This window comes from Geotrypetes seraphini, chromosome 5 (assembly GCF_902459505.1).
Source record: "Geotrypetes seraphini chromosome 5, aGeoSer1.1, whole genome shotgun sequence".
Classification (NCBI taxonomy): Eukaryota; Metazoa; Chordata; class Amphibia; order Gymnophiona; family Dermophiidae; genus Geotrypetes; species Geotrypetes seraphini.
This window is the reverse complement of record NC_047088.1, coordinates 148,746,660-148,760,532: the sequence shown is the minus strand read 5'-3', so window position 1 is coordinate 148,760,532 and position 13,873 is coordinate 148,746,660. Positions and strand designations below refer to the sequence as shown.

Here is a 13,873-nt window from a genome sequence, read left to right as displayed (position 1 = left end):
CACAGAACTAAAATAACCCATGAAAAAAATTAAGTGGTGCTTAACTCCTCCATACGGAAAAACTTGTTCAAGGAATCACATTTTGCATTTTTTTCTGACACCTCTTTTGCCCCAGGTACATTAGATAGAGTGTGAGCCTACCAGAACAGATAGGGAAAAGCGTTTGAGTGCCTGAATGTAAACCACTTAAGCTATAAGTGGTATATAAATACTCTAAATAAATAAATATGGAAGTAAGAGTTTGGTGGGTTCTGGTGGACTTTCACTTTCCATCATAAATATAGTGGTTAGAGTGTCTTATGGGCCTTGGTCCTCCTCTCTATGGCTCATTAGCCCATCCTCCAGGCTACTTAAGATATCTGTATGATGATCTAACCTTTCTGATATGTATGTACTATTTTATTCATAATTTGGGGGGAGTGAGTTCATTAAAATACTAATGTACTGCCATATAAGTGCTACCTGCAGCCATAAGATCTATTAGGGTGGGAGACAGGTGGATAAAGTAGGTTTTGGGGGAGGTTTGGAAAGCTCACAACAAATTCTGGCACTCTTCATGTGAAGTTCACAGCAGTGCCCTCTAAGTTGCTCACTGATCTATTGGAATGTCTTTGTGGCCAGTCCATTACAATGCTGGCTCCTCCACGTCTAAATGGTGCTATTTGGATGTTTATAACTTGGACATTTTTGTGGTCAAAAATGGTGAATAAAGTTCACCGTCCTGGCAGCCTAGATGTTTTGGTGATCAAGACATTCAAGTAAGGGATTTTCGAGAAAGAAAAATATATATTTTGACATCTATTCGCCGTTGACTTTTGATGTTCTGTGAAAACATCAAATATCGGACTTAGACATCATGTCAAAAATGGCCCTCCACATGACTTATAAATGGAGCCAGTGCTTTCCTAATGGATGAAAGAATACGAAAAGGGACAGTATCTAACTGTATAGTGGAAGAATTGATCGATCCAACTATCTGTTCTGCTTCTTGAACAGACACTGGTTTAAAACTGCCCCATATATGATGATTGTCCTAAACCTGTTCTTGGAACTAACCATTACTTCCATTCCTGGGGGGTAAACTTCCGCTGATATTTTGGGCAACACACTGATCAGGGAAATAACCTTATTTCCAAAGTAATTTAAGAAGCCAGAGGTTGTCAAAGTACTTCCCAAAGTAATAAATTTGTTCTTAGAAGTCTAATCTTTAAACAATTGGCAAGTTCTAATCTTTAAACAATTTTAAACAAATGATGAGGATTGTTTCCAACTTCCTCTAATAAGAAGTTAGTATACTCTTTTGTTTGCATTTCAAAATTTCACTGTTTACATTTTGAGCACAGTTCCTCAGATTGATTTTTAAACCATTTAAGCTCTATGGGGCTCATAATCAAAAGAGAAAAACGTCCAAAAACTGGTCTAAGTCGGCACTTGGACGAACATTTCTCAAAAACGTTCAAGCGCCGAGAATAAAACCGGGTTTTGGACGTATTTAAAAACGACCTAGGCCTTCATAGTGCCGCTCAACGTCCAAAGCTAAACGATGTGTGTCGAGGGCGGGAGTTGGGTGGGACGTGGGCCGGCTTAGACTTAGTCATACAGCATTTATAACTGAAAGTTTTACAACAGAGTCTAGACGGAACTTGGACGTTGTGACTTAGACCATGTAAAACATGGTCTAAGTCATTAAAAAACCACCTAAACTCACCAGATAAGCATTGCAAACACATAACACAGACCCCCACACACTACCCCAGTGATCACCAACCCCTCCACACCCCCATAAAAATTTTATTCAGAACTTTAAATTTCAGCCTTCAGACCATCATCACTTGGCCGCCTGGCACAGGAAAGCCTAGTCGTCCAGCCCAGAGGCAGTTTAAGTCGTCTTGGGGGATGGGTTAGGGACCCATAGAGAGGAGGACCCATGCCCATAAGCCCCTGTAATCACTGCATTGATACTGAAACATGTGCATTGCCCTATACACCCCCAAAACCCTTTTTTATGGGCATATAAGTGGCTCCTGCAGCCATAAGGGCTATTGAGGTGGTAGATAAGTGGGTCTAGGGGATTCTGGAGGTGGTTTGGGGGGCTCACCGTCACCTATAAGGGAGCTGTAGTGAGGAGAAGCCATGGCACTCTTTTTGTGAAGTTCACAGCAGTACCCTGTAAGGTACCCCACTATTTAAGTGGCATGTCTGGGTGTGCAGTCCATCACTTTGCAGACCCCTCCCACGTCCAACAGGGCTTGTTCTAGGCGTTTTGGACTTGGACGGAAAGTTGGACAAAAATGTGATTTAAAGATGGACGATTTAGCGGCTTGGACGATTTAGCGGCTTGGACGATCAGATCGGCAGGACGTATAATTAGACGATTTTCGAAAGTAAAAAAAATAGTTGGACGTATCTTTCGAAAATGTGTCTTAGGCTCTTTTTAACTTTGGACGACTTATGAGATGGACATAAATGGACTTAGACGTCCCTTTCGATTATGCCCCTCCACATGTCTTAATTGTGCATGCAAAGGAGATAAACCTGAAAAGAAACCAACTAGTTCTCCTCTTATCACTGACTGCGACCTATCTAGAATCAAGAATCTTGTCAGTTAGCATAATCAAGACCTGAGAAAAAATGACCAGCATAACCCCATAACAGCTCAACTGTCACCTGGAATTAACAAGGCCAGGAGCTACCAGACAAACACCAAGGAGGAGCTGCATGATCCAGGCTGCATGATACCCTTCAAAGATGAAGCTCTTAGGACTATTTTTCTCTGTCTCCATCCGTGGTAGATAGACATAACCCATTCATTCTGGATTGGTCTGGCATATGCATAGGACTTAAGAATTAAAAGCCAACTCAAAAAGCTGGTCTTTTAGTCTTAATTTGAATAGGGCCAAAGATGGAGCATGACCAACCATTACAGGAGTTTATTCCAGGCAGGCAGCACAAGAAAATATGAGAAGTTTGACTGTATACTGAAATGGATAGGGAGCTTATGAAATTACTTGCAATGGATTATATGAGTTTAGGAAAACTGGTGGAAGATAAGTCAGGAAGAAATATTTTGAACCAACTGAAGGGGAGAGATTAATAAGAGAATGTGAGAAGTAAGTTGTGATGGTTTAAATAGGAGGTGATAAGAGTGTCGATAAGATTCATAGCAGTGCCTTCTAAGATCCCATTACATTGGGATGTCTATGTGGCCAGTCCATTACAATGCTGGCCCCTCGCACGTCTAAATGGTGCCTATTTCTGTGGTTGAAAATGGTGAAAAGCTAGCTATCCAGACGGCTAAGATGTTTTGGCAGTCAAGACATTCAAGTAGGGAATTTTTTTTTTTTTTTTTGGGGGGGGGAAGACTTGGACATCTATTCGCCTCTGACTTTGGATGTTTTCTGAAAACGTCCAAAGACAGACTTAGACATCCAGTCAAAAATGGCCCTCCACATGACATAAATGGAGCCATTGCCTTCCTAATGGACAAAAGAATGTGAAAAGGGACATAACAGAAGAATTAATCGATCCAACTATCTGTTCCGCTTCCTGGCAGGGGAATCCCCAATCAGCTGAGCTGGCAGGACTCCACAAAACCAGCTCAGTTGATCGGGATTCCCCTGCTGCAATCAGATAAGGTAGTTGGGTACATCAGCAACACTTGCTTTTTTGTGCGTTTTTCACCTAGAAATTTTTATTTTTGAAAATGGTCATAAAACAGATGTACTAAGGAACAAAACGTCTACATAGGTCATTTTGAAAATTGACATTTTCTGTACTGGATCTCTGGACAGGTTTTCCCAAAACATCCAAATTAGATTTAGACGTCCTATCGAAAATGCCCCACAATGCCTCTTTACTGCACTTCCACATAATATTTGTAACTAGCTTTCAAATGTTAATGTTCCTTGATCTAGTTAGTGCAGGGTATATCATCTGCTAAATGGACCTATATTTGTGGACATTTAAAATAGATGATTAGCATGGTGACTATTTTGTTTCACATATCACATACTAATACAAACTCTGAAAGATCCCCTGTTATTTAGTTATTATGTGCATACTCTTTAGCAATTTTTTAAAACTCTTTGGAGACTTAATTTTAGCAAATTGCACCACAGCATATTTCTGATAGACTTATAATGGCATTGATGATACAGACGAGGGAGTCGTGAGGGTAGAATGTCAATAGATCAGCCAAGGGTGTATTGTTCAAGAAAATCACTTTATTGATAAATATGCCAGTAGACTCGACACTGACAGTGTTTCGGCGTCTGTGCCTTTATCAAGAGTGTGGCTTGAAAGTGGCACTGTGCATACATGCACTCGGGTAGACGCGCTGTGGAGGTATAGATTGAAACAAAATAAAACCAGTGTCCAAAGCGTAACTAAAGATCACAAGTGATCTACGCTTTGGATGGTAGTTTTATTTTGCTTCAATCTACACCTCCACAGCGTGTCTACCCGAGTGCACGTATGCACAGTGGCACTTTCAAGACAGACTCTTGATAAAGGCACAGACGCCAAAACGCTGCCAGTGTCGAGTCTACTGAGCTATTGCGGCATATTCATCAATAAAGTGATTTTCTTGAACACTACACCCTTGGCTGATCTATTGACATCCTACCCTCACGACTCCCTCGTTGTGTGCTTTCATCTCGTCGTTGAGGCCTGTCCTTGGCTTCCGATTCAGTGTACCGATGTTACAAACACCATAGGCAAATTCAAATACTAATGTTTAGGGTAATCTGGAGCACAGAATATCTAATGTCAAGGACTGACCTGGTTGGCATTACATTTTTTTAAATTGTATTAAAAGAAAAAATATGTAATGTCAAGAATAAGTAGAACGAGCTACCTTATGAACTTATGAAATGTTGCCCCTCATTTCAATCACATAATGTGGATTAAATGCCTACTTGTAGAGGGTTTGAACATGTTTTCCTGTTCTGTCCTGGGACACATGGAATTGAAATTTCAAACATTTTGCAAGGATGAATTTCACAAGACCAAAGAAATTTTGTGCATATTTCTTAAACGTGACTACATATCAAAACAGATGTGTACAATTTGATGTCACATACTAATCTATTTAACTTTGACAAACATTTTAGTTCTATAAGTTAAAAATATCAACCTTATATTCAGTGACCATGCTGCATACTGTCAATGCAAGATACCTGTTTGCATCTTGAAATGTTTTTTTTTTGGACCAGCTGGGCCTAGAAACTTTGTGAAGACAATGTTCGAAGTTTCTGGAGTCCTAGCTCTCATACCACAATGATACTTAGTGATCAAAATCAGTGTATATGAGTGCCGAATTCCAGAGAGTGTCATTATGTACTACTATAAAGGCTGGGTTAGACAATGGGGGAGAAAAGTTAAAAAAAAAAGGATCATGGTTTCTGTAACCCCGATAGAAACCATGTCCAATTCAGCTGGAAGCCCAAAGGAGGTGGAAACTGCTGGTCTCCAAGTCATAAGTCTTAAATACTTTTTTTTTTTTTTTAATATAGAGAACATTTTATTACATTCAGTAAAAATTTCAGACATGGGAGCCACATGGTGCTCTATTAAGAGAAACGTTTTAAAAAGTTGTACTTAAAGATAGTTTTAACCTCCACTGAATACTCTACCTCGCAAACTGGTTGCTCCTGGTGTGCCAGATCCAACTCCCGGGGTCTTGTCATCTTATCGATATCCAGGGAATCCATACTGGAAGTGCCAGAAGCAATGCTGGAGCGGGACGAGTTACTAACAGAACGCAAATCCGTGTCACTCACTGTGCCAGCTGATGCTGTCCTCCTGTGCTGACTTGTGACTACAGGCTTAGGTTCTTCTATTAGGGACTGACGCGCTGCTTCATCCATGCTCAGTGAGGCCTGCTCTAGCTGTGCTGTGATGTCATCCAAGGAGAGGTTGGAATGCGAAGGCTTGGTCACTCTTCCAGATGAAGCTGCTAGTCCTTTCATGCTGCTTTGATTAGAGGCAATACGGCTAGCTGGATGCCTTTGGAAGCTTCTCCTCTCTGCAGAATGAGATTTTACGGTGTTCTTTGCTGAATGGGACCCAATGCTGCTAAGCTCCTGCTCTATGGAGCAAAGATCAGCCATTAGGGCATCAAGATCCACAGTCTCTCCCTGATTTAGGGCCTCTGCAAACAGAACAAACAGCATGAAACCTCCAATACTAAAAGCCCCCCTTTTCCTAAACTCACACCTTTCTTGAAATCCATTTCAGCAACAGATTCCCAACATTTTTCACTACTGTATCCATCAACAAGCCAATACAAACGACAGTGCCATGCAACTACATTAGTACTCCTCCTCACTTATTTTATCACCTACTCTCCTATACCACACTTCAAAAGAACAATGCATTGTATGGATAACCAAATGCTAGGTAGTACAGTGGAATCTTGGTTTACGAGCATAATTCATTCCAGAAGCATGCTCGTAAACCAAAATACTCGTATATCAAAGCGAGTTTCCTCATAGGAAATAATGGAAACTCACTTTGATACGTTTCCCCCCACCCCGAGGCCAGCGGCGCTGCTTCCTTCCCCCCCCCCCCGCTGGAACCGGCACCCCCCCCCCCCCGCCCGAACAACTTGAATTTACCCCCCCCCCCCCCGGTCTGGCACCAGCATGCAGCCCACAGGACGTGCCGGTGCCGCTTGAAGATCTTCCTGACTCTGCCGGGCCTTGAGCATGCATCTGCGCATGCTCAAAGCCTTCTAATTTTCCCTCTCGCCGGCAGAGGCAGGAAGATCTTCAAACGGCACCGGCACGTCCTGTGGGCTGCGTGCCGGTGCCAGACGGGGGGGTAAGTTCAAGTTGTTCGGGCATGGGGTGCCGGTTTGAGCGGGGGGGGGGGGGGCTTGCAAATCGAGTCAACACTCGGTTTGTGAGACAAGTTTTGCGAGAATGTTTTTCTTGTCTTGCAAAACACTCGCAAATCGAGATTTGACTGTAGTTTTCTCTTGAACATTGGTCTTTTAGACACAATCTATCAAACCATCAACTGCTGATAATTACATTAGTTCCAAATTGGAATTTGATAAAATGGTTTGATAACACTGTGTAACAAATTTTTTTTTTTTTTTTTGGTTCCTGGATAAAAGTGTTATTTCTTAATTGCCTATGCCACAAAAGCATAGAGCATGGCTGTCATTGCCTTCAAACTTTGCTGTTGTGAACAGGACATTGATATTTTGAAATTTACCTTTTTTGCTGAACATTCCATATTGATTCCAAGCTGAGTAAACTTAGGGGCCCTTTTACTAAGGTGCAGTAGAGTATTGCCATATGACCAAAAGTACCACTGATGCACCGAACTTGCCGCTGCAGTAAAAAAAAATTCACTGTGCAGAAATTCAGATAGTAAGGCTTACTATGGCTTTGGGTAGAGAAGAGCGCGCTGCAATGCATACCCACAATGCAATGGCAAAGCATAATACCACAGTGTGCCAGTGTAAAACTCACAATGTACTGGTGTGCTCCGGGTAAAGGCATGAGTGTGCTTCTTACCATCAGATTAATGCAGGAGTCTTTATTGCCTGCAAAAAAGGCAGGCACTAAGGGATTTTCAGTTGCTCTGTTACCACAGTGTGTGTGGGTTGAAACTTGCCTCTCAGCAGACAAGCCTACGAATCATGCTTTTTTGACCTGTGGTAATTTCTGAATTGCTATGGGCCAAAATTGGAGTTAAGCACCTGCTGCACTAATTTTGGACATAGAGGCCTTAGTAAAAGGGCCCCTTAGAGTAACTTCAATAACTTTCTAGAACTTTCCATCAATGTAAATAGTAGTACAGTATAACTATAGAGATCTTAAACTTACCAGCTCAGTTCAGTTCCAACTGCCTAAGTGATAACATATCTGCATTGTTTTAGACGGCATCCAGAGGATGCAAACATCTGGCAGATGCATTTTGCTATGTATGTGGCCAATTTATAAAGGCACGAGGGAAAAAGTACTCCAAAGAAGCATCTGCTAAGATATGCAATGCCTACAAGGCATATTTTGGTATGCCTGCTGGGGATCAAAACAAAACCTTGGGCACCAAACTTCACAAGCAAGCACTGCCAAAATCTCTGGAAGGTAGGACAATTTTGTTTCTCAATAAGATAGTAGAATTTTCTGCAATAAAATGTCTTAGAATGTCTAATTTTTTAAAAATATTTAAATTTTTAAATTTTCAATGTTGTTATTTGAAAATATTCAAAGACAGTGCTTCACACTCATATATTTATTATTTGTATCATTTTATTATTCTTTTCCCCCTGAAATCATATATATATATATATATATATATATATATATATACATACACACTTATAAGTAAGTGTTCATGACAATCTCATTCATAACGTAAGACCTCAGCAGCTGGAGTAAGACCTCAGCAGCTACATTTGAACATAATATTTCATTTTAGTTCAAGTATCATGTAGCTAGCCTCCTCATTGGTCTAACCTCCACTTTCAAACATATTAGATAATTTTTTGTTCTTTTATAGCTATTATATCATAGCAAATCATTTAGAAAAGAAAGAAAGTGACAAACCCACAATTTATAAGTGAAATTTACAAATGCCTAGAGTATCATTATCTCTCTCTGGCATGTAGTACCAATGACCCCTCCGATGCAATTGGTCATTCACTAGTATATAACAAGATCAGCCAAAATCCCTCCCACCCCCTTTTCCCTACCAACACTCATTGTGTGTGGCATAGGAACAGAACAAGTCAACATAAGGAGTTACTCAAAAGTGATTTGTACTTTCAGGTACTTATCACTACTTATGATCTTTTTAGGATAGCTATTTGGCAGCTCATCCAGTGTTTGGTTTGCAAGAAGACTCTTGTAATGTATTAGGTGAAAGTTTCCTTTCTAATTTTAATTTACATATAGCACTTATCTGCATGCTATGTGTCAGCTGGGGATTAATTATTCCGACATATTTCGCCTATATCGGCTGTATCAAGGATGTCCCCTAATCATGTCGCTCCAGTTCATTCCCCACTGGGGAATCCTTGACAGCCGATATAGCTGTATGAAATTTTATACTAAACTAAAAAAGCTGATTAATGAAGAGTACAGCACATCAATTTGAAAAAGAGTTCATGTAGAATGCAGTGCAAGATTTCTGTTGGCACAATAACCACATGGAAAGCAAATTCTGAAGACACAGCTTAGAGGTTTAATATATGTCTTCAAATTTGTAATTAGAGGTTACATCAACATATATGATTTGTGAAAACCTGAAGTGAGGCATTCACACAAGGAGGCCCTCAAATGCCAAGAGCTGAAACAGTTCAGAAAGAAAGAATAGGCAAAAAAAATTCCTTAAGGGTGATGTGAGACTAATCAAAAGTTACAGGAAATATTTAATTGAAGTTATTACTGTTAGACATGCTAGAAGTTATTGAATGCAAGGCTTCACATATATTAACACACAAGGATTCTTACTGAATCATTTTCTTAAATAATTAAAATATAGCCTTTTTGCCCGAGTTATTTATTTAGAGGAGTTATTTTTCACATTAATCAAGGTACAGATTAAGATTTAATCATGCTTTGAATACAAATTGCACTAAAATACACTGTCCTAATATAGCACTTAGAAAAAAAGTTTGTGAACCATCTATAAACAAATCAATGTAGAAAGATAATATATTGTCTCTTAAATATGAGGAACCACTGAAAAGTTCTCAGCCGAACCAACAAACTTGGGGCAATCTCCATCGAGGGCTATACATTTAGTCCAGCTATTTTCCACTTTTTTCGTTCTGTATTTTTCCGACAGAACAAAAAAAGTGGAAAAATCGCTTGACTAAGTATATAGCCCTCGATGGAGACTGCCCCTGCTTTGCTAGTTAGGCTGAGAACTTTTCAAGTGGTCCCTCGTATAAGTCCCAAAAGTAAAACAATGATTGCTTTTGTTTAAAAGCAAATAACCACTTTGTTCTGTCAGTTAGCTAAGATGGTATATTAAGTTTAAATAAAAAACAAACAAACCATTCTATTCAAATGGCAGCATTGCACAATACCAGGTAGGAGCCACAGGTTCGATTCCCAGGATTCAGCATCTAATTGCTGGTCTGTCAATGAGTGCAAGTACAGCAGCAGGAAGGGAGGGCAGTTAGGCTTAGGCAGGTCAGGTTTCTCATCGGCAGGCCCAGAAGATCTGGATGCATTTGGGGATGTTTTGCTAACTGAAGAACTACCCCTTTGTAGTTCTTTCTAGCACTTTTCTCACAGTGGCTTGCAGGTGATTGAGCACAAGTGTGAGAGTAGCCCTGGCCGTGTTAAGGACATGGACCTCGGGCCTTCAGCTGCCAGGCTTTGATGTAATGTGAGAAATGAAGGAAGGAAGGGATTGACAGTCAGCCAGCACACTTCTTGCAGTACAGTACTTTGTACATCTCCAGCTAGGGGGAATCTTCAGGTTGGCATGTTTGCATGGGCAGTTCTCCTGCTGTAGGTGATGGCTCCCTTGAGAGCAGGAGAAAGTTTGGGATAGAAGGTAAAGAAATGCAGCCTGCCCGACCAACATGGCAGTTAGGCTTAGGCAGGCTTCGGTGCAGTAGGGAGGGAGGGAGGCAGGACAAAGGCTGGAAGGCAGTGAGGGGGAGGGGGCACAAACTCGGGACATAGGGAGGAAGGGGACACTAACTTGGGACATAGGAAGGAGGGAGGAAATAGTAAGGGACAATTGTGTGAGTGAGAGGGAAGAGATGGTACACATGGGGAAAAAGGAAGAGGAAAATTCGGCATAGAGAGGAGTGAGGTAGAGATGTATGAGGAATAGGATGAGAGGAATAAATATTGGATATGGTGGTAGAGAGGGAACAGAGGGATAGATTGAAGAGGATACATGGGGGAGGAATATTGGGCATAGTGATGGAAGGAGAGATGTGGCATGGTGTTGGAGAGGAGTGATAGAAGGAGAAATGGGCATGGGGCTGGTAGGCAGTGGTGAAAAACGATCTGGGGGATGAGAGAGGAAGAAAAGTTGGACTCACAGAGAGATGTTGGTTGGGGAATAGAATGAGGTTTGGAGGAGAGGAAGCATACAGGAGGCAGAAAGAAAGAAATATTGGAAATGCAACTAGAGACTCATGAAATCACCAGACAAAGGTAGGAAAAATGGTTTTATTTTCAATTTAGTGATCAAAATGTGTCCGTTTTGAGACTTTATATTTTGTACTATATTTGTCTATTTTTCTATAGTTGTTACTGAGGTGACATTGCATATTTTAAAGTAATCTGCCTTGACATAAGAACATAAGAACATAAGAAGTTGCCTCCGCTGAGGCAGACCATAGGTCCATCCTGCTCAGCGGTCCGCACCCGCGGCGGCCCATCAGGCCCATTGCCTGAGCAATGGTCTATACCTATCTATACCCCCCAATCCCTTTTTCTTCTAGGAATCTATCCAAACCTTCTTTGAAACCATTTAATGTTTTCTTGTCTACAACAGCCTCTGGAAGCGCGTTCCATGCATCCACCACCCTCTGAGTGAAAAAGAACTTCCTAGCGTTTGTTCTAAACCTGTCCCCTTTCAATTTCTCCGAGTGCCCCCTTGTACTTGTGGCGCCCCTTAATTTGAAAAATCTGCCCCTGTCTACTTTTTCTATGCCCTTGACATCTTTGAAAACCCCCCAAATATAAACGAGTATGTATGAGCTCTATTTGCATGTACTGCCTCCATTGTATACAAACAGATTTCATACATATTCATTGGGAAATCCTGAAAACCTGACTGAGTGGTAAGCCCTCAAGGACCAAGGTTGCCCACTCCTGCCCTAGACTATATTTATATTTTAATGGATTAAACATAGTTGGCTGGATCATGCTTTCCAAGTGGATGAGTTTCTTCAAGCTAGTTGGGAAGAATCACTGGCCTAGTACTGTAGATTCTGAAACTTAGATACATAGCGAGACCACCACTTATTCAGCTTACCATTTAAATTATACATGGAGAATCGATAGGAGAAATTGGCAAGATTGGTTTCATGATGGAGAGGAGATTTCTTCACTGGCTCAACAGGCTTCTCTGTATCCAGGCTCTGGTAGATACATGAGAGAAGAAAAGGAAAATAGCAGAGACATGTTAAGTTTGGAATGCAGCATAAGCTAAATGGAAACACAGTTTCAGCTAAGCAAATATGGTGAAAGGTTTAATTTGAATAAGAGCGCTCTAGCACTTAGGGGTTGCCATACCATGTAGGATTTTGCTAATATATGACTACCACCACCAGCTATACCAGGTCTCAAAGCTCCTAGTTTTTTCGCCTGCGCACCATGGCTGCAAGAGGTGGCTCCTGTTTTGGCTTTACTGATTCAGTTGAGCGAGGGGATTAGGGTATAGCTCAGGGATCTCAAAGTCCTTCCTTGAGGGCTGCAATCCAGTCGGGTTTTCAGGATTTCCCCAATGAATATGCACGAGATCTATGTGCATGCACTGCTTTCAATGCATATTCATTGGGGAAATCCTGAAAACCTGACTGGATTGCTGCCCTCGAGGAGGGACTTTGAGATCCCTGAGCTATACCCTAAATCCCCTCGCTCAACTGAATCAGTAAAGCCAAAACAGGAGCCACCTCTTGCAGCCATGGTGCGCAGGAGAAGAAACTAGGAGCAGAAAGACCATCCATCCATCTGCTGGAGATAGAGAATACTGAGTGGCCAGTGAGCATACCACTCTTTATATGACAGAGCTCAGTTTGGTGCTATATGTCCGCCTGCAGGTAGGTGGTCACAACTCACTCATCTCTGGATTTATCTGCTGATGATGACAAGGAAGCACAATTTAAACCACACTGCTGAATGGAAAGGAAATACACTTTTCTGTCAACTTTACCAAATAATTATTTAATAGAAAAGAGCTTTATTATATAGATCTATTTGAATGAAACTACCTTCCTGTAGGGCAGGGGTGTCCAACCTGCGGCCCTGTGAAGTATTTTGTGTGGCCCCGGTCGAGGGCGATGCAGTGTTTTCCTCTGCTGCCCCCGGGTGTTTACCATCTTGCCGGCTCCTTCCTCTGTCTTGCTGCAGCTTTTGCGCGGCACCAGAAACATTTTTTTCGGCCAATGCGGCCCAGGGAAGCCAAAAGGTTGGACACCCCTGCTGTAGGGGGCTTGGGGGGGAAAAGACAACATACTCTGTTGCACGTTTGCTCTAACTAGCTATCAAAACACATTATTATTTTGGATTTAGATAACCATTAGACATTATTTATCCACCTTTAGGTTTTTGCCATGACCAGCTAAAGAAGAGTTATGGCCTGGCAGCATCTTTACTTTAAAAGAGCTGAATTAAATGTATAGTCATGTGTAGTTTGCAGTCAGTCTTTGTTTGCTTTTTTTCTCTGTGGAAATATATACTGTATATAACTATATATAACAACTCTGAACTTCCTACAGGACAGAGTGACCAAACTATACACCATATTTCTAGATGCTTATCACATTGTGGCAACATTTGTCTCTCTCCTGGATTCACAATACTTCTTATAAATATTACTGTAAGTGAACTGGTTTTATTTGCAGACAATTTCAGTTCTCAAATAAATTTGAGAGATCTGGCAGAATAGATTGAAAGTATTTTTGCTGCAGTTGATTACAATGGCGAACACTCATTTTTGGTGCCTCAAAATGTTAGACCTCTTTCTGGGTATATTTGGTTTGCTGATTCCAAAAACAGCGCCAGATTTCTCCTATCAACTCAAGATTTTGAGATAAAGAACATGTGCCATATACCACTCTTCACTCTGCTTGCCCATAAAAAAAATCTGGATATTTTAATGCAGTGTTTAAATTAACATCTTTTAAGCATGAAGGAAACATATTAAAAATTAAAAGTGTACA

At 41.1% G+C, this 13,873-nt stretch overlaps 1 protein-coding gene across 6 annotated transcripts in view; it reads right to left on the bottom strand.

Moving 5' to 3' along the window:
- RAPH1 (Ras association (RalGDS/AF-6) and pleckstrin homology domains 1) overlaps positions 1-13,873 on the bottom strand; it is a 494,561-nt gene that overhangs the window by 271,290 nt on the left and 209,398 nt on the right. For all 6 annotated transcript variants that reach the window (XM_033946873.1, XM_033946869.1, XM_033946870.1 and 3 more), the window contains exons 3-4: positions 11,965-12,070; positions 5,634-6,151 (exon numbers count right to left, since the gene is read on the bottom strand). In XM_033946873.1, coding sequence (XP_033802764.1) covers positions 5,634-6,151; positions 11,965-12,070 — 624 coding nt within the window. The remainder of the gene's footprint in view (positions 1-5,633; positions 6,152-11,964; positions 12,071-13,873) is intronic.